Source organism: Fusarium phalaenopsidis (assembly GCF_050370095.1).
Source record: "Fusarium phalaenopsidis strain FUZ10S chromosome Unknown contig_32316, whole genome shotgun sequence".
In the NCBI taxonomy this organism is placed as follows: Eukaryota; Fungi; Ascomycota; class Sordariomycetes; order Hypocreales; family Nectriaceae; genus Fusarium; species Fusarium phalaenopsidis.
Genome location: NW_028145399.1, coordinates 2004422 through 2024446, shown reverse-complemented (window position 1 = coordinate 2024446; position 20025 = coordinate 2004422). Strand labels below are relative to the sequence as shown.

The 20025-nt window shown below is 50.9% G+C and overlaps 7 protein-coding genes across 7 annotated transcripts; 4 read left to right on the top strand and 3 right to left on the bottom strand.

The window, feature by feature from the left end:
* Positions 1-1117: 1117 nt before the first annotated feature.
* On the top strand, positions 1118-2261 carry LRP88_12203 (uncharacterized protein; the record flags this gene model as incomplete). Its single annotated transcript, XM_083248598.1, has 4 exons — positions 1118-1643; positions 1694-1731; positions 1825-1942; positions 2083-2261. The coding sequence occupies 4 exons, from the start codon at positions 1118-1120 to the stop codon at positions 2259-2261; spliced, it is 861 nt and encodes a 286-aa protein (XP_083096028.1).
* A 534-nt stretch (positions 2262-2795) lies between these two features.
* Positions 2796-3512, bottom strand: LRP88_12202 (uncharacterized protein; the record flags this gene model as incomplete). The annotated part of the gene is made up of 1 exon (XM_083248597.1): positions 2796-3512. The coding sequence occupies one exon, from the start codon at positions 3510-3512 to the stop codon at positions 2796-2798; it is 717 nt and encodes a 238-aa protein (XP_083096027.1).
* An 811-nt stretch (positions 3513-4323) lies between these two features.
* LRP88_12201 (response regulator) lies at positions 4324-4893 on the bottom strand (the record flags this gene model as incomplete). The annotated part of the gene is made up of 1 exon (XM_083248596.1): positions 4324-4893. One exon carries the CDS (start codon positions 4891-4893, stop codon positions 4324-4326), a length of 570 nt encoding a protein of 189 aa, XP_083096026.1.
* A 982-nt stretch (positions 4894-5875) lies between these two features.
* LRP88_12200 (uncharacterized protein) lies at positions 5876-6538 on the top strand (the record flags this gene model as incomplete). Its single annotated transcript, XM_083248595.1, has 4 exons — positions 5876-5951; positions 6006-6075; positions 6162-6322; positions 6387-6538. 4 exons carry the CDS (start codon positions 5876-5878, stop codon positions 6536-6538), a joined length of 459 nt encoding a protein of 152 aa, XP_083096025.1.
* Positions 6539-6920: 382 nt separating this feature from the next.
* LRP88_12199 (fungal specific transcription factor domain-containing protein) lies at positions 6921-9511 on the bottom strand (the record flags this gene model as incomplete). Its single annotated transcript, XM_083248594.1, has 7 exons — positions 6921-7425; positions 7485-7735; positions 7790-8170; positions 8286-8578; positions 8639-9071; positions 9364-9387; positions 9452-9511. 7 exons carry the CDS (start codon positions 9509-9511, stop codon positions 6921-6923), a joined length of 1947 nt encoding a protein of 648 aa, XP_083096024.1.
* A 1511-nt stretch (positions 9512-11022) lies between these two features.
* Positions 11023-12207, top strand: LRP88_12198 (uncharacterized protein; the record flags this gene model as incomplete). Its single annotated transcript, XM_083248593.1, has 1 exon — positions 11023-12207. The coding sequence occupies one exon, from the start codon at positions 11023-11025 to the stop codon at positions 12205-12207; it is 1185 nt and encodes a 394-aa protein (XP_083096023.1).
* Positions 12208-13548: 1341 nt separating this feature from the next.
* Positions 13549-16119, top strand: LRP88_12197 (YybH family protein; the record flags this gene model as incomplete). Its single annotated transcript, XM_083248592.1, has 4 exons — positions 13549-13785; positions 13833-14997; positions 15533-15893; positions 16098-16119. 4 exons carry the CDS (start codon positions 13549-13551, stop codon positions 16117-16119), a joined length of 1785 nt encoding a protein of 594 aa, XP_083096022.1.
* Between the last annotated feature and the right edge of the window lie 3906 nt (positions 16120-20025).

Here is a 20025-nt window from a genome sequence, read left to right as displayed (position 1 = left end):
TACAGCAAGCCAATAACATCAGATAGTCGAATATCAATCTGCTGACGCACGCCTAATGAGGCAATTCGTTGCGCTCCCAATCTTCCGACTTGAAACTACCCCCAAGCCACGCTCGAGATTGACTGGCCCTTGCATTGGGAAAGCTGAAAATGATCTCCGAGAATTATTGACTCTCCTTACTCAAGGACGTCGTCACCGCTGTTGCGTGCAGGAATCATCAACTCGCCGTGCACAGAATTGTCATCATCATCACGCGTAAAAGCTACCACTGTCACACAAGATCCACTAATGTTGTTCGATCCTTCGGAGGCCATGACGCCCGGGTAGGGAGACTCGCAACAGTTAACTGCTTCCTAGCTTTTTTTACTTCCATCTCTTAGCAGTGATGAATACGTTGTTGTCAGAGCTTGTTCGCTGTCTCTCGTGCTGCCAGGCCATATCTTAGAAAGCGATCAGGCATACTGTTCTTCATTCGGCTGAGACAAGAAGAGGACCTTTCTGTCTTTCATCGAGAGCGTTAGATCAGGCGTGGTTTCTATCTGTATTGTTATTTCCAATGACGTCTCCGTCGGGCACGAGATGAAAGAAACCAATAATAAACACATGCCAGCATCAAAACCTAGTGCTGTTGTATTTCTATCTGTAACAGTGAGAATGAGGTCATCATCCCTTTGCTGACGCCCCTGGTAACATTATACTACCAGTTTAGGACTGTTAATATACAGCCTGGTTTCATATATCGACTGACGAAGTCGGTGCAACATCTCCTCAGCACCCGCAAAGGTCCCAGCGCCAAGACCCTTGTATGAACTACCGAATCACATCCCTTGTTGCTCGCTTGATAACTTACGAAGGATGATTCGGAGGATTAAATGAGGGATCGTGGTCGTGCATACATTTCAGGCAGCGGGATAAAGGTGTTGTGAGATGGCAGGAACTTGATACCATCACGACAGACCGACCGATTGGCCGGCAATTGTGTCTAGTTGTGCGTCTATGATATATAATCTCGGGTGGTCGGCACCTCACTCTCCCTCTCGTTCTTCAGACATTCAATCTTCCTTCCTTGAGCTCTCTGCCCAACTCAAGTCAAGTCTTCTTCCTCGATACCTGTGCCATGCGCCTCATTTCCTTCCTTGCAGCTTTTGGAGCTGCAAATGCAGCAATCGACGTCCAGCTTGTATGGCGCCTCGAGAAGGACTCAAGCCACTCTTCTGTGGGCGCCCTTGATCCGAAGAAAGGCACTCTACTTGCTGGATCTTGCGGCAGCATCATTGAGGCCGACATCCCCATCGACTTCTCGGATGTCGACAAAGACGGCAATGGAAACTTTACCGTTGGTGATGCAACCTACCGAATCCACTCCAAACCCGAGTTCTCGGGAGGCCCTTCGTGCTCCAAGACGTTCAACGCCAAATACTCCCTGGTTCAGTGTTCTGGCGTGAAGTGGCCTGGTACTCCAGACAGTGCCAAGGGTAACTCCACCGACTGTTTCAAGGACGGGGACTCACAGGCCACTTTCCGTGCTCTCGAGGCCCGCGGTATTTCTCATGAGTTGCACTCAGCCCACAGACGAGATACGCACCAGAATGACGAGAGACAGTTTTGTTCCTGGTACACCACCACTAACCTGGTCGATGACGGTACATTCGTAGTTTTGACTTCTACTGGGCTGCAGTCTAACATTTTGCAGGCAACCCGCATCAAAACTATCTGCATAAACAACTCTCGGTAAGTCCTCTACTTACATACTCGCCCATGCACGGGATAACTACCCGGCGTTATGGGGTATCTAGAACTGAGCTGATCGCCCTTATCAATTAGGAAACCATCAACTGCGGCACCGCCGAGTCATGCTCGGTGGGTAGCATGGAATCGAAGTCCTTTACAATTGGATGGAGTTCCGATTTCAGCGGCGTGCCATGGATCTCGGGAGGCTTCAGTGTGTCGGAAAGTTGGACCACGGGCAACTCCTATACCTGCAATGCTGGAAAGGGAGAAACGGCGTGCATCTGGTACAACACCGCTCACACAGCTTGTAAGTACTGATAATAGGTGTGGGCTGGATCTAATCTTGCCTAGATACTGTCCGTGAGACTGCACGAAACTCGTGTGGCGGCTCTTACACTGCGCGCGGCCCATATATTCTCTTCTCCCCTAACGAGCAGAACCGCGGCGGTGGATACTATTGTGTCATTGGTACCTGCCGCTCGCAGGGAGACGAATACTGGGATAAGTCGGGTCGTGCCGGCGGTCCTTAAGTCTCGTTGCTCATAGCGGGCACGCGGCAGGGTAACTGATGTTTGCAGATCCAACTTGACTGTGTAAGGGTTTGTTAGAGGATATTGGTTCACTTCATGAAACTTCAAGTTTTTCAGATGCTCGAGTTTCGTCTTGAATTATGTTGCAATGATGTTCGTACAGAGCATCGAGAAAAATGTGTCATGTGGGACAGTGACAAGGGATACGGTCTAGAAATGTATTTAACAACCTGAAACCTACAGAATACAAAACAACCCGAAATAAGCCGAAAAATGACAAGATGCACCAAAATTCAGCCGAGGACCAAAATGACCAACAGCAAGAAAACCTCAAGTCCAAGTAATCACACAAACTCCAACAATACTCCCCAGATGAAACACCATCTTCAGCGCCTAGAAGCAGCAGATTGACTGTGAAATAGCCACAGAAGTACTGTACAAAGATGATGGAGTGCAAAAAAAGTGAAACCAAAACCTTTACTTAAAGCCCATCAACCCTCAGGCATGGCAGGGTGCATAAACTTGTCAAGACACTTAAGAAGTGGCGTTGGAAGGCGACGAGTCATCATCATCATCGTCGTCGTCGTCGCCGTCGTCTTGACCGGTAGGGTTAGCAGCGGCCACCGAGGGGCCAGTCGCCGAAGCAGTAGCTGAACCGGTAGCGCTGGGAGGCACGCCAGTAGAAGTAGCTGAGCTACCAATGTTTGCCAGGCAAGTAGAGAGATCCGAAAAGCAGTTCGACTGCTGACTTCCAGACTGCGCACGGCAAGCCCAATAAGCCTCGTTACACTTCCTCACGCGGCCATGATGCTTGCCAAGGTGTGAAAGCGGAGGAAGAAGAGGGTGGGGTAGATTGAATGTAGGCATTCCTCCCGGAGCTGAAGTGACAGACGTGACTGGCATGCGGGAACTGGCTTGAGTCCCGATGCAAGCGGCGTAGGTAGACACGCATGCTCCAGACCCAGAGTCAGGGTTCCGACGGCAATCTTTGAAGTCACTCCAGCATTTGTTGTTGTTGTTGTTGTTATTGGGGCCCCGGAAAGGCCAGAAGGGGAAGAATTTGGATGCTGGTGATGAGGGTTGAGGAGGCTTTGTAGTTGTAGTGATGGCAGCTGTGGTGGTTGTGGCGATGGTGGTAGTAGATCTGCTTGGTGGATTGGGGCCGGGCTTTCTTCCCTTGTCCCAGTCTCCAGGGCGGGCGGCAACGGTGGCCGCGAGGGCGATGGTGAGGACTTGAAGAGAGAAGATCATAGTGGGGTGGCGATGTTGGTTTGAGACAAATTCGAGAATTGCTTGATCTAAGGACCTCGGTGAGGACTCTTGGTGGGGTTTTATATGTGTTGAGATGCTCAAGAACTAATTGCTGGTGAGAGAAGAGGAGGCGAATAATGACGGATGACAGCTTTCTATATATTTTTGGCCTCTTTTTAACTCCTCGACGCATACCAACACACCAAGGATATCATGATAGTGGCATGCTGGAAGTCGCCACTCAGGAACCACGCGCCACTGGACCTGAAGGCTATCCAGGAACCGTCAACTTGCAAATAATTCTCAAAAAGTATCGTGGGTGGTCGGCACCCGAGCCCTCGAGATGCCTCGCCCTGCCAAGGACCTGATCCAGGAACCGACGAGGGCGGCAGGGGCCGAGACACACATGGAGACCCCGGTGCCACAAAGTCTTTGTTCTATAGTATGGGTGGCTAGAATGCTTTGCGTTCCAGTCAGGAGCACCGCTCAGGGGTAGTGCGGGATCGGCCAAGTGGGCGTAAACTATCGAGTGTCGCCGGAAAAAGCCATCTTTTGAGATGATCCAGATCGCGGCGCGTGTGGTAGGCTAACTGAAAAAGATGAAATGTCGGTTGGTGACGGCCGATACAAGTCGGGGCGTGGCAATAAAGGTGCAGGTGAGAGTGATGAACGCGATACGACAAGAGTTCGCAAGGACTAGAGCTGTCGATGTTTTTCAAAGGCTTGTGATTCATTTCAAACCAGTAGATCCAGTCAACGAATGTAAAAAGTCTCAAACGATTGCCTCTTCAGAGGTCTGAATGCCGTCAACTCATACAGGCCACTTCTCAATAACAGACTTGAGTGCATCCGTACGAATAGGCTTCTCGATCGCCCCATCCATCCCAAACTCATTCTTGAACCTCTCGAACTGGCTGTCAAATTGTCCAGCGACCATCCGCGGATGCATGCCCAAGATGACAGCAGGAGAAAGGTCATGTTCACGCTCGTAGTCCCGAATCTCCTTGGACGCCTCCATGCCGCCCTTGACGGGCATGGCTATGTCCATAAAGATCAATCTGCACTGCTGCGGGTTCTTCTTGTAGGCGTCGATGCCTTCTTGGCCGTTTGTAGCCATGTGGAATTGCCCCTCTAGCCCCAGCTTGCCCAACAGCTTCTCCATGACCTTTCTGTTTACCATGTTGTCTTCGACAATGAGGTACTTGAGCCCTCCACTGGATGGAGGAGACGTTTCGGGTTGCTGAGGCGCGCCGGGAGATAGCTGCGGTTGGTTGACAGACCCTTGGGTATCAGAACTAGCATGAGCTCCTAAGCTGGGCTGTTCTGATGAAGGAGCCGCATCATTGGGCTCAATGTCAGTGTTGGATAGAATATTGCTCATTTCTATTCCAGTTTCGGATCTGATTTACTCAGTTCGAGCTTCATTTACCCTACCTAGGCACGGATCGAGGTAGACTCACCAGATTGAGAATGATGAAGCAAAGCAAAAAGGCGGGCTTTTGTAGGTTGGCGTTGACAGGTGAGAAACCGGGAGTTGATGAGGGGGAGCAAAATGATCGTCATTCTCAGACCATGAGCTGGCAAATGAATGGGGTGCATGTCGGGTTGACTAAGCCACGAAGTCCTGAACCCAACGTCAGTCCTGGCAAGAAAGTCCTAGATATATACAATGAGGGCTGGTCAATGTGCCCAGGTGAACACTCATCTGCGTTCGCTTGGGACACGGATAGTGACATGAGTCTGACTGAATGGACGACTCATATCTGAAAGATAAGTAATTGGTCTCATGGTTGTTGAATGAACAAGTCAAAAGACCCAAACGTATTATTGATAATCCTGGTTCCCCTCTCATAGACACAAAGAGCGGTGGAGTCATTGCGAGCCCCTTCATGGTCCCCATGCGCTTCTTGCTTCTCCCTCTTCAAGATGCATGCTTGCCACCACCATTTCCAACATACAGTTCCAGCATCATCCTCACTGTGACGGCTCCTCTAGACCTCAAGAAATCGTTTAGACATTAGAGCTGTCTTTTACGCCTGGTTCAAGAAAATGGGGCCTCCGGAAGGTCGCATGCCGGGTAAAAGACATCCACCTTGCAATATCAGGCCGTAGCATAGAGTTCGGCCTCGGGACTCGCGGCCACCGACAGTCCCGCCTACGGCCTGACTCCCTCGGAGGCCGAATTCATCAATCCAATAACGGCGAGTTCGATAGGGCTTAGTCCAAAGGTCACCGGTCTTTGCCATGTGACTTGGCGTCGTGTTGAATAAATTCATTAACAAGCGATGCAAATCTGGCTTCCTAGACGTCTCTCATTCTAACACCTAGTGATACGTCACAGCTTGGTTGCTTGACTCTACGGAATGTCTTCCAAGAAAGTGCCTGCTAAGAAGACGGCCGAGCCCAAGGAGACTGTGTCCTTGGGCCCGGCTAACAATGGTATGCTCAACAGTGGTGGTGTTTGTCTTGCCATGATCTAATTCTTACCTCAAGAGCTTGTATTCGGAGTTGCCCGCATCTTTGCCTCTTTCAACGACACCTTTGTCCACATCACCGACATGAGGTTTGTTCTGTCCCCGAAATCGAAGACCCAGCAAAGGGCTGTGACTCTCAAAGGCCGAGACCCTAGGGCTGACACTTGTTTTCAAGCGGCCGTGAGACGATTGCGCGTGTCACGGGTGGCATGAAGGTCAAGGCTGATCGAGATGAATCTTCCCCCTATGCCGCAATGTTGGCTGCCCAGGACGCTGCTGCCAAATGCAAGGAGAAGGGCATCAACGCTCTGCACATCAAGCTTCGAGGGACTGGCGGTATGATTCTCCCCGTACCTGAACGACCCCTCTAGATGCATAAGCTAATTCTATCTTCGTGTAGGTAACGGAAGAATGACTCCCGGTCCTGGTGGTCAGGCTGCTCTCCGTGCCCTTGCCCGTGCTGGCATGAAGATCGGCCGCATCGAAGACGTTACTCCAACTCCTTCCGACTCGACTCGACGAAAGCAGGGACGCCGTGGTCGCCGTCGTTAGCTGGGTCTGGGTTGGATTGGGAAATGACTAGTTGGGTATCTGAAAGCATTCAGGAAACAAAACTAGTCAATAAATAAGACAATGGATGGCTATCGTTGTCTTACAACTTTTCCACTCGAAGTGTCAGGAAGGTCATCGGCCGCAGTCCATAGGCTTGTCCTTGGTCTGTTGCCACGCCCATTTTCTGAATTCCGTGATCACCGTTCTTTGCTGATACCGACCTTTTTCCTCGCTAAATTGACAACTCCATCCATTTCACGGGTTCTCTTCCTATGCTTTTCGTAATTTCATACGTAACCTATCAAAGTAATGCATGATAAACAGTGAAGTGGTGCCCAAGAACGACGGATAGATCAACCAAGAAATCCTGGCTTGCCATCATCTAACTTGGATGGGGTGGCAGAAAATTAGGCTTCTCCATCAATTCCCACATGGCCTGATTACTATGCAACCAATGCTCCAACTCTACTCCGTTCCCCATGCGCATCATGGGATTGATCAGTCCCCGCCCATCTCCAGGATTCGCTCCGGTCATATCCAACTCTCCCTGAGCAAAGTCGGAGCCCATACTTTGCACAAACCCCTTTTGCAGCCCCTGTCCTAATGGCGATGGTATACCCAAGGCCGTCAGGTATCTGTTTATCTCACCACTGGCCTCCACCTGACCATCGTCCAGCGTGGAAGCGTGGAGCTCGAAGTAGCGGAGGGCGGCGCTGTGGAGGACTTGGAAGAGGCGATGGAGCTTGGCAGCGGCATCGGATATGTCTGTAGCTGGTTGGATTGAGGCGACGAATGTGCCGAGGCGGTCAAGGTCAGTTTGGTCTCGGGCTTCGATTATGTGACAAAACAAGACGATAAAGGGGACAAAGGGGGAGAATAGGAGAGTCCTAGATGGGCAAGTGGTTAGCATTCAACATAGGCTGGTGAGCAATTCATTCGAGCCTACCAGTTAACGTAAGTAGACAAATAGGCACCACCGCATTTATTGACGACAGCCATGCAGTCTTGGTGTCTTGCCAAGGTGGCTCGAGCAGCGTCCAAGCAGGAACGGCTAAAAGTTGTTGAAGTACCAGATTCTCGTGGAGCCGCCCGATAGATCAGAGTGAGGAGTGAGAGACGTAGAACATCATCCGAGATGTAATAGAAGTCCATCAAGTCCTCTCCAGAGTTCTTCTTTGAAATTTCGATCCATTTTTCCTGTATCGAGTTTCAGAAAGACGAATAAATTCCACGGTACAGCTGCTAGCTTACATTGGTCTCCTGTGTCGCCTTCTGAAGATTGGCCATGTCAGACACGAGAAGCTCGACCCGGGCTCGTCTTACGTCCTCGGTTTGGTTCATGGAGTCTGCGCTGTAAAGAAGCTCGTAGATGTTCCCCTGGCAACGTGCGGACTCGATCCATAACACAAAGTAAGCCATAACAGGGTGCTGGTGGGTATCAGTTGTTGAGGGTCGGCTTATGGTAATATCCCAGTCAGGCATTGTTGATGGCCGACCGAGACGAAGGGACAGGCATTTTTCGATAAAGTAGACGCTCCAAAACAGGAACTTCTTGAAATGTATCTCGTCTGGTGCATCGGTCTGCATCGAAGTGGCCCGGTGATAGCCCAAAGTGTGGCAGAGCTCGGATGCCTTGGAGCACAGTGTCCATGATAAGGAGGGTTTCGAGAGTTCGATTGCATGCCAGGCCTTTTGGTCTAATTACTACCAGTGTTCATCTTCAGGTCAGAGCGAGGTGGTAACTTACACCAAAGAGAAGCGCGACGATGAAATCCGTTGTCGCAGGCAGTTGCAGCGGCAGGTTGGCAAGAGCCGTCTCGAGGTTCTCGCGGCATAAATGGGCATACTCGAGATAAGTACCCTTCTCTTCTACGGGGACTTGGTCGCTGTGGTCCCCAAACAGAGAGTGGAGGCCAGCATTGACGATGATGAAGTCTGTCTCGGAATACTCCTCGGAGAAGTAGACGTTAAGGCATATTTCCGAAAACTGCCTCACAAGGATAAACTCGTAAATCCAGCCTGACCCTGCGAGGCGCTGAGCTGGTCCCGGAAAGTGAGCCTATAGCATTGCCGCAGAATGTCGGGGCGAGATACACCTACCTTTGGCAAGGCGAATCACCGTGAGAGCATTTTGGAAGGGAGGCAACTCGCGTTCGCCAATGCTGGGACGCTGGATTGGTCGGGCATGAGGATAGGCCATCTCGTTGGCGACAGTCGGCTGCTTCAAGGCGTCTACAACGCGAGAGAGCGCTTCCAACGTCTCCTGCATGCCCAAGGCGGAGGAGCTGCGGAGAGGCTCTGCCCCAGCGGCCTGTTGCACAAAGTCATTTGCAAACGCGCAGTGGGCGGATAGCGAGGAGTCTCCCTCGATAACAGCAGATGTTGACGGGGTAGTGTAGTTTCCGGGACTGGGAGCACAAGACTGCACAGTTGGCGCCTGATGGGTTGTTTGAGGATTACCAGATGGGGGGTTCGTCTTGAGATCTTGCAACAGACCAATGACTGCCTGTAGTTGGCCGTCGATCCGATCAATCTTTTTCTCACTAAGTCGAGTATATCAGAGGATGCTGGTGACCAACGGCAGGAGATAATGTGCCACAGGTCACAGAAAACTGGTCAAGAAAACGTGAGGGAAGTGGTAAGGCAAGGGACGCACTACTGTGGCGTCAAGAGAATCCGCGTACGTTTCTCTCTCGGCGCTGTGTCGCTATGGGTGCACTCAATCTTGGTGGTGATGCAGCGAGAGCATGGGTCCTCTCTATTGCAGCGGATCTAGTCCAACGCAACGTCAGCCTTGGGTGCTACACATCACGTGTACTGCATACCTTTCGGGCACGACAAGGGTCACACTACAGTACATTGATTAGCTGCAATGAATGTGGCACTAGATCCTGCCAAGAGGACAAGACTTACAGCTCGTCGAAGGGTGTGTTGCGGTGACGCTTCTGGCTTGTCGTACGTATCTGGCTCCATGGCTTACTGGGACGGGTTGGACATATGGAGGCGGAGATGGACGCAAGGAAGAAGCATGCAGCGGGCTCGGAAAGGGAGAGGTCGGCCCCCGAGGAATGATGGGGTTTGTATGATAGAACTTTCGGAGGTGGATGAAGTCGGCCCCCGGGAAATGAGCGAGTCATACCGGCGAACGACCCACGGGAGAGGCCGCCGGCTCGGTGGCCGCAGGTTCCGCACGCGAGGATACATTTTACTGCGGGGCGCCGTGGCGCACATGGCGGCCCTGACTGAGACTGCTGATGTTGATCACCTCCATCGCCTCTTGGGTTGGGTTAAATTTGCAGTGCAAAACTGAGATGGCAGTTGCCCATTGGTTGGTCGGCCGCACGATCTACTTACCTTGGCAACTTGGCTTTCAGTAGTTGTGCACCGGATGAGCTAGACATGAGCAGTCAAAATCACGGCGTTTGTGAGAATTCTTCATTCGGCGGTACGGATAAAGGTGCTGATTAAACATGGCATCATATCGTAGCACCGATTTCTATCGCAAGATGCGTCAGGGCCAGCCGGATCAGAGGACTCGTCATTGGACTTCGAGACGATTCACCGGTAGGTAGCAAGTATTAAAACCATACCAACCAACCAAATACAAAGGATACTAATAGTAGGTCTTTTACGCCTCGTGAAGGGCGGACTATCTAAGTCGGTCAAACTCTTAGGGACGAAGAAGAATGAATATATATATCCCTCCAAATGCTGTCTAAACCTATGCTTCCAAAAATCGTGTGTCACAAGTACAGTCTCGGTGTTCTTAACTATGAGGCGGAAAATGATGCTCTAGCCAGACCGGGGAAAGAAGTAATCCACGAAAAGTCGTCAAAGAAAAGTGTCCTTGATCGAGGCCGCGGTAAATCCGACGGCACGGCTGGACACGTTGACTCTTCGCCATCGAGGGAGGGGAGGCAAAGTCCATGTTCGTTAAGTGAAGACAGCCGCTTGTCTGTCGGGGCAAATTGACTCTCAATCATGATGCCGGGTTACACAGAGTTGGTATCAGATTGACTATGGGACTCTAGTGATGGCCTTGAGAATAAGCCTGTGGTAGGAGTTAGAAATGAAGCTTGGGTTTCCTCAGGCTGGTTGGCCCCCGAGCAGCCCAACAACTCAGTAATACAGGGCATTCTGGGTCCATCTCTCGCTCAATTAATTGAAAGTGCTGTTTTGGTTGAGATGGGATGAGGAGCTCTACTGCGCCGAGTGCGCTCACTTTGGCCAGACCCTCCCCTAACGTAGGTTTGGAGGTATAGAGGATGCATTCACACGCCGAAATAAAGAGACCAAATCCCATGAATTCTTGGCTGTCAATGCCCGTTCCACAGGTATTGCATAAACCAGGAATCAACAGGCAACAGCAGCCGAGGTGGAGCTTTCATCTCCGTCGAGTCAGCCCGCGTAAGCACACACGGTTGTCAATCATACATCACTCCCATCTCTCACTCGCAACTATTCTGTCCTTGGACTTTGCCATCATGGAAGAGCACCGCATCTGGAAGATCAAACTTCCGCTCGAGGAGTACCCTGATCCGGACTCCTTGGGCTCACTTGAAGCCATTTACCGCGAATTATGTCGTATTGACGACATAGATCAGAGACTCACCAAGGCAAGGCTTGAGGGATACGACGACCGTTGGTGGGAATACTTTGACGGGAACAGCGATGGAGACTACGCAACGGAAGAACAGATCGACGCTGCGTGCCGAGATGCAATCTGGCGGCTTGATCGTGACCGCGAGGCCCTGAGGGGGAAAGCTACGCATCTTTCACGCGACACCTTGAGACGCCTTCGTATTCTTGATTTACCCATGGAGATCCTTGTCCAAATCTTTGGCTTCCTCCAGCACCAAGAGATTGAGGTTAGGGACAAGAGCATCATCTACTGGCCCTCCAAAGTCCAGTCCGTGTCGAATGCAAGTGAGCCGCTTCTCACAATATACAACGCGCGTCAAGTCAACCGTCTCTTCAACACACTCGCGTCACCACTCCTCTGCCCATTTCTCAATCTGAAAATCGGACAAGGATCTCTGGATCGCGCCGAGATTCTCCTTGAGAACCCATACATCGCCAGTGGTGTCATGGGCATCCAGGTGTCACTCGAATACCGCCCCATCGAACTAGCAGAGAGTTTCAGGCGGTTCGCCATAGTCAGGATGGAACATCTTGGCCGGATGAATCGCACCGTGGATTGGCCCATCAGTGTTACCGATGAGGAGGATCTAGAATCTAGACCGGATCATCTTCCAACAGGTAATTACCAGGAGATATACGATGCTTGGGATTATTTTCACAGGTCCATGGAAGAGCCGGCCTACTTGCCTTCGGATGAAGAAGAGGATGGCCGAATCTTTGAGCCAAAGGGAACATACCAACCAGACAAGGCAGCACGTGAATTCTGGAGAATTTTCTGCAAAGGCTACAAAGGATACATCAAACTTCGAAAATCCCAGCACGACTTGATCAAATCTCGGACCTTTGTCAAAACTCTGTCATCGCTGGCCTCTCGACTAAACCGACCCCTCGCCCTGAGGGTACACAATAGTTTCGACGCCGACGGATTATGGAGCCGGCACGACGCCTACAAGATTCTCACCGACAAGGCGGAGCTCGCCAAGTTTATGCCTACAGCAAACACCTGGAGTGAGATGATGCAGACATGAGGACCCCCGTCATGCTCCATCAGGTAAAGATTCTTTCCGAACTCCCCATAGCCATGCACGAGGCTGGAGTTGTGCTGAGGCACCTGACGGTTGGTTGCCTGCCTGAATTAAACAGCTACTCCACACTATGTCCCGGCGAGGACGAGAGTCTAGATTCTCCAGCATGGGGAGAACTGTCGGCAGCATGCCAGCATCTTGAGGTTTTCCAGGTTGAATGGGGTGGCCGCCCTGCGCGAGGAATGTTTCTCTACCTCGGGGACGAGGTCTACAATGAAAGATACGTCAACTCAGTGCTTTCAAGCCAACAGCTTGAACACGTCAATGTTACAATCAGCCCCTATGGTCTAACTGACGGCACTGGCCATACCACAATAGCAGTACCACACATGCCAGCTGTCCTGACAAACATCAACTGGCCACGAATAAAAAACGTCAACATCAACACTTTGAGTCTAAATTATGAGGAGCTTGAACAGTTCTGCAAAGCTCTAGGTTCAAACGTCGAGTACATCGGACTCATATCGATCAACTTGCAAAGCGGCAGCTGGGTAAATATCCTCGATATACTGCGCGACAAGATGGCCAGTAGCCGCAAATCAGGGAGGTGCCGCGTCTGACTGGCCGATCTGCGAGGAGGCGAACTTGGTCAGAGGGGGAGTAACTTCGTCAGCCGTACGCCGTTCCCCAGGGGACAGGAGCTGGAGGACCCAGGGTTGATAGACTGGTTTCGGGACTACATCAAGGGAGAGATGGATGAGAATCCAGCGGTCAAAAGTAGATTTTTCTGGAGTTCAGGGACCCCAAGGCTTGATATTTTGTCAGCAATAGGTGGTCGATTTCAATCCCAGATGATTCTTCAGACCAACCCTCACGACACATTATTTACACCTTGTTACAGTTTCCTCCCTCCGCAAGTGGAGAGAGGCTCTGTGGAAGAAATCAAGGTAGCATACCCCTTCAAATTCAATACGTGATAATCTCACATTGAATATTCATACCAAATATGGGCAAAAACACCATGATAAAGTGATCATCTGATTTCCCCGGACAATTATCAGAGCCCTTAATATCCGCGGCCCCTGCGCACCAAACCTTATCTCCACTTCTGGCGAAGCCATTTCCTATCACGGACCAGTTGAGCTGACAGACTCCAATCAACCGAGGCCAATTATAAGCCTGGGCTGAACCACGGCGTCAAGTTGTTTCCGTCTCCGACGGTCACCGCTCCCAGCCTCTTCATAATCATCTGTTTTCAAAATATCAAACAGGTCCTAACCCCAACATTGTTCTGGGCATCGTGGGCTGGTCAGTCATCTTGAGCCCTAGAGCCGAAATCTCAGCATGGCTTCACTCTTCTCTTGGCTGCTTGGCCGGTCTCCTCAGGGACCACCTGTGTTCCCTGACGACGAGGTGTTGCCAATGCACCCGTTCGACGATACGGCCACTCTGCGCGACTACACTTTGATATGGACATTTCGCTACGATGAAGTACTCGATGCCGACATGCTGGGAGATAGCTTGTCCCAGCTCTTTCAAATGGAGGGATGGCGGAAGCTTGGAGGAAGACTTCGCTTACGCGTAAGCACACGGCTAACCAACTTTGAGGCTTCTTCTGACCTGCGCAGCCGGATGGGAAAACTGAAGTTCACGTCCCCCGTGAGTTCACCAAAGAGCGGCCGTCTCTTCATTTTACAAAGGAGCATCATGACATCACCATGGCCGAACACCCAGAGGCATCCAAGCTTCCAACCTCCAAAGCAGAGCCCACTACCTTTCCAGGCGCTCGAAATTTTGCCAGCTTGGCCTTGGGTCCCGGCGCGCCTAGAACTATCCAGGACTACTTTCAGAAAGACGTGCCGCAGTTTTCTCTGCACGTGGTGACCTTTACAGATGGCACACTTGTCTCTATCAACTTTAACCACGTCTCCAGCGATCTCGGTGGTTTGAAGGCAATTTTCAAGGCCTGGCAAAGTATTCTCGCTGGCAAGCCAGAGGAAGTTGCGCCTTTCGTTGGATACAAGGACGATCCTATGGCAGGTCTCTACAACGATGAGACCACCATCAAACCCACCCTTGCGGACACTCAGCTCACAGGTTGGAGAATTCCCGTGTGGGCGTTGAGACATCTGGTTGAAACTTGGTGGAAGGGTCTCGACGCACGCATCATTTGCATCCCAAAGAAAGTCATCGACGCCATTGTTCAACAGGCGAAGGACCATGTCGCCCTCAAGGGAAACGCTGATCTCTTTGTATCTGAAAACGACGTCATCATGGCATTCTGCAACAGGATGGTGGCTAGTGGTCTAGCTGCTCACCGTCACATTGCCAATCTTCTCGTGATCGATCCTCGGACTCGAGTCAAGTCCGTGTTTCGGGATGATACAGCCTATGTGCAGAACATCACCTCTTCGGCCATTTTCCTCTGCCAGGCGGGCGAAGCACTCACTGCGCCAACTGGAGAATTAGCGCTCAGATCTCGGGCAGCCCTTGATGAACAATGTACGGAGGAGCAGCTCAAGGCCACCACAAAGTACGCCTACCGATCCATGATGGACGCAGGGAACCCGCTCGTTCTTGGCAAGGGCATCAGCTCTGTTCTCATGGTGGTCTCCAACTGGAGCAAGGCTGGATTCCTAGACAAGTTTGACTTTAGCCCAGCTATCGTCAAGCCCTCGGACAAGAAGAGACCCGGTGCCAAGCCGGGACACCCTGTGTACTACCACTCGCAGTCTTTGGGAACGGGCATGGTTACTATGAATATGGTTACCATTATGGGCAGGGACTTGGAGGGTAACTTGTGGTTATCGGGAGAGTTTTCTGGTCCCACTTGGACTTCAGCATTGGAGTATTTCCGATCTTACATGTAAAGTCGAGGTCGATGAGGTTCTGAATTTCGGCAAACATCCTAAAAGTCCAGGAATGTCTTCTTCTATTCCTCCAACTGTAGCAATTTTACTATTATCTCTTGAACGAAGATCTGCGTTGGTTTCATCCCTAGTATGCGGATCACGTCAAGGAAGACTGCCCACTCTTGGTCAAACCCCCACTTTCGAGATGATTATCACCATCCCCTTCATACAAGTTGAAGGAGTGGAACAATGGAGACCCCACTTACTCAGAAGTGGAATAGATGATAGGAGATTATCTTGCTATAAGAAGAAGGACATCTTATGCGTCTAGTTGTCTAAAATGCCATGCCAAACTTCACCAGCAAAGGAGATATAATCTACCAGTTCAGCATAGATTTACTCTCAGTTTAATAACCATCAGTGAAGAGTAAGCTCCGAAGAAGCAATGACACTAGAAAATTAACTGACTGTTCAAGTGTCTTCTGCTATTGGGGAAATTACCGCTGCTCTACACGCCTACGGCGCAGCCCTCAAAAGCGGCAACGTAGACCAAGCAGTCAACCTCTACACATCAGATGGCGTCATTCTTCCACCGCACTTCACCGCCAGTGCCGGCACCAAGGCCCTCCACGAAGCCTACACACGCATTTTTGGCAGCATTGAGCTCGACCCCACGTTCCACATCGACGAGATAGTCATCATGTCGCCTGAGTGGGCGTTTGCTAGGACGACAGCTTCGGGGACAAAGACTATGAAGGCTACGCAGGAGTCGGAGCCGCATTCTAATCAGGAGTTGTTTATTATGAAGAAGGAGGAGGGGGAGTGGAAGATTGCTAGGTATGCGTTTTCGACTATGAAGCCGCTGATTCAAAATGGGGTTCGGAGGAGTTGAGCGGATTGTGGGGGTAGCCAGCTTAAGAGGATTGTTACCAGTTACGGTTAAGCTTCTCCTCTCGGGATCAAAGAGAGCATCCTGCAGTTGTTAAATAGAACTTAGAAATAGACGAATACCGGAAAATCAGTTGTCTCAGCACAACTTAGCTATCCCAAGCAATCCGTCTAGTTAGAATCACGAGTACGACTACGAGTTTCATAGCAAGTCGAGTCAGAAAACTCCCTACTTGGAACAACAAAGAAATTTCTCTTCCTATTCTCACTCGGTTCAAGCATCTCAAGTCGATCACAAGGGTTGGCTTGGGCCATTTGCAAGTGGCCCTAAGCCACCGTACCAATCAATGCCGGGAAAGCTGGTTGCCTATTACTGGGGCGCAGTGCGACTAACTCAGCCACAATATTGATATCTGCGACGCTCCCTTGAGCTCACAACTCAGCTGAACCAAGACCTTCCAAACTACCCGAACGGCCGAAGATTGACGGTTAATCCTACCGATTGCCTCTCATGGAACCATTTGATCACATCCAAGACGTCCACCCTCCAGGGAGCCGGCGCTTAGCCATCTCTATCGCCTACGAAGCCAGCCAAGAGGCATTTCAGCTCCTCGTGCAGGCACTATCTGAATCTGTCTCCATGGCGGCATCTACACTTTTCTTCTTCATCGTGGCAGCGGCCCCTTGGCTGGCCATCGGGTACCTTGTTATTGCGGTGAATCCAAACTTCATTGAAGAACACTGGTATCTTTCATTCTTTGTTTGTTTCTTCGTGGTATATCTCGCCAAGTTCCTTGTTTCATTTGCTCTTGATCTATTCAATCGAGTTGCAGAGAGGATTTGGGGACGCGCCTATATCCGAAGAATTCCAAGATGGTTGATGACGGGCCATCTAAGGCGGGCTACGCGCGACCTGACATGGTCCATGTCTCAGATCAAAGGGGCCTTGAACGTCATGAAAGGCCTGTTAAAATACTTCAGGCGGACTGAAACCAAGCCAATTTGTGAGCTCTGCCACAATCTCAACTCTCATCATGGTGAAATCTTGATGAGCTACACCAAGGTCCTTCAGAACCGAGGCGATTGTACGACGTGCGCCATCATATCAGCAGGCGTCAGACGCTTCTTCCCGCCCAAGGACACTAGTTCCGATTTCTTTCTCCCATGGAGGCGATATCGGCGTGGCGACGAGATTACTCTCACATGGGATCGCTACAATAGAACAATTCGGGTTGAGACGGGTGACGTTCATACCCACTGGCCAAGTCTCAGCTTTTACTGCTTTGGCAAGGGGCCTGACCTACCCGTGCTATCATCGCCGAAAGCCTATGTCGATGACACTCGATCTGAAGCCAGTTTGCACTGGATGCAATCTTGGATCATGAAGTGCACTACAGAGCACGAGCACTGCAACAAGAGTGAACCACAAACCCTTCCGGACCGTGTCCTTGACTTGGGCCGTTCCGAAGACTCAACAATTAAACTTCTTGACACCCAGAATCAGCTGGGATACTATGCCTGCTTGAGCCATCGATGGGGCCCTATTCAACCCCTGCGGACCCTCAAGGAGAACAAAGAGTCGTTCGAGTCCGGGATCCCAATTGAGGCCCTTCCAAAGACATTTCAAGAGGCCGTTTCCGTCTGTCGACGCCTCTCGTTACGATACCTCTGGATAGACACGCTCTGTATCATCCAAGATTCGAATGAAGACAAGCAACGTCAACTTCCAAAGATGGCCTCGATCTTTGAGAATTGTCTCCTCACCATCGCCGCCACGAAGGCATTTGGCCACCAAGAAGGCCTACACACTGAGGAAGACGAAGAGGCAATCTATCTGGAGTGCATCCCGGGATCTGAACTAGGGCATGAACTCATGGATGACATATGGGTGCGCCTCGCCTACCCAAACAGGGGGGAAGCTATAAATCATTGGCATGAGAGCACCAATGCAAAAGAGAATGAGGAAGAGTGGCCTCTTCTGACCCGGGCCTGGGTTTTCCAAGAACGCCTTCTATCACCTCGAATGCTTCATTTTGCCAAGAGAGAACTGGTTTGGGAATGCCGGACCTGCGTCTCCTGCGACTGTGGCAAGAACCATGACAAACCAAGCGATGATCTCGAGTTTCGAAGGCTGGTCAGTAGTCAGTCGATCAAGACCAGTGATGTCACACCGATGCAGCTGCGGTACCTTTGGTACGCTATTGCGCAAAGATACTCACACGTGATGGGAAACTTGACGCACGAAAGCGACGTCTTTCCTGCTCTTTCCGGTCTCGCAAGTCGAATATCAGGGCTGCTCAATGATGACTACATGGCCGGGCTCTGGCGCAGCAACATCGTCGAGGGCCTGCTCTGGACCCGTGACAACACGCATGGGTGCAGGAAAGACGGCAAACCAAAAGAATTGCATGCTCCAAGCTGGTCGTGGGCTTCTATCGTGGGCGAAATAGTCTACCAGCACAGAGGCCGATCCTACTTTGGATCTGAGCTCCAGGAGATCTATGCAAACACCGTCAATGTTTACTGCGACCCAACAGGGTTGGACAGAACAGGGGAAATATCCTCGGCTATGTTGACACTTTCTGGTTGGACATCCCCTGCTACACTACGAATACGTCGTACAGAAAGACGATCCATGCGATCAGATGAACCAATAGTTGAGGTCTCCCACACTCTTGTCCGGTACCACAGCGGTGAAGGAACAAGATTCATCCCTGACCACCCCGAAGACATGATTGACGGAACTGTTGTTCTCTGTATGAGACTAGCGAAGATTGGGGGCCGCGACTGGTACATGGTTCTCGGAAAAGAGTCGCCCACGTCGACGAACTACAAGAGGCTGGGGTTGTTAGAAGGGGAAAATGTGACTTGGTCCTGGTTTTCTCCAGCAAGTTGGCGTCGGCGGGCTGAGGAACGATTTTACGAGGAGAAGAAAGTGATTTATTTTGTATAGAAGCCTCAGGGGCTCATTCCATGATGCTTGGGTACTCTGGATATAGATCCGTGATAATAGACTGAGTGATTTAACCAGTACTGAGCATTTCCCTTCCAGCTTTAAAGCCCGAGTTTTAGCGATGCGTTCACACTACGTTTACCTATTAATGTCCCTTCAAGCCATCTCAACTGAGAGACTCCACCACCAAGCCCCAATGAGCCCTCGGCTGCTTCTTCAATTCGTTATCTTAGGTCAGCATGCAATGCCAGTAGACAGTCCCCCGCCGAGAAGATCTACCATTGGGTGTGGTTTCACTCCATAAACGACTGGGCGGCTAATAAGCGAGGATAAACCCTACCCCATATGCGGCTGAATAGACAGACGCACTCGAGCATCTCTCTAAACCAAGGGTCATACAATATGAACTGTCCACCCCCAGTAACAGTCTGCCAACTTTGCAAGGAGCTGCTCATCCCAGAGACCAACACCCATGATGGCCAGACTTCCCCGGGCAAGAGGGAGTCCTACCGGGACCGACAGACACTGAAACACTCGGCTGATCAGGGATGCTTTCTTTGCAGCCAAATCCGGGAGCGTTTAGACCCTTTCGACGAAGAGACGGCCCCAGACGACTAAGGTACTCCATTGTCACCGGACAAGCTCGAGCGTGAATGGCCTAGGGGGGCTATGCTGCTTCATCATCCCGAGGGGCATCGCTATGAGACATTAGAGATCATTATTGATCCTTCAGTGTTTCAGTCATCTCCTGAGCGGAGAAATGGCATCTTCTTCATACTTGACACTATGGATGGTACCGATCATACATCTATTTCTACAATTTGCTGTCTAACTTTGATAGAATCATCCATAACGGATACCATCAAACGGCTCCCAGAAAGCACAAATTCCCCGGCGACATTGTCCACGGCCAAGGAATGGATCTCCAATTGCATCAAAAACCACCCAAAGTGCAAAGACGTCAACCCCGAAAGGAATTGGTACCCAACCAGGCTCCTAAACAGCGGATCCCAGGCAGATACAGACCCACGGTGCATCCTGGTAGAAACGAAAACTAACGTTGTCACCGGGGGTTATATGACTCTAAGCCATTGTTGGGGTGTTGTCGACTGCATGAAGCTGACAACG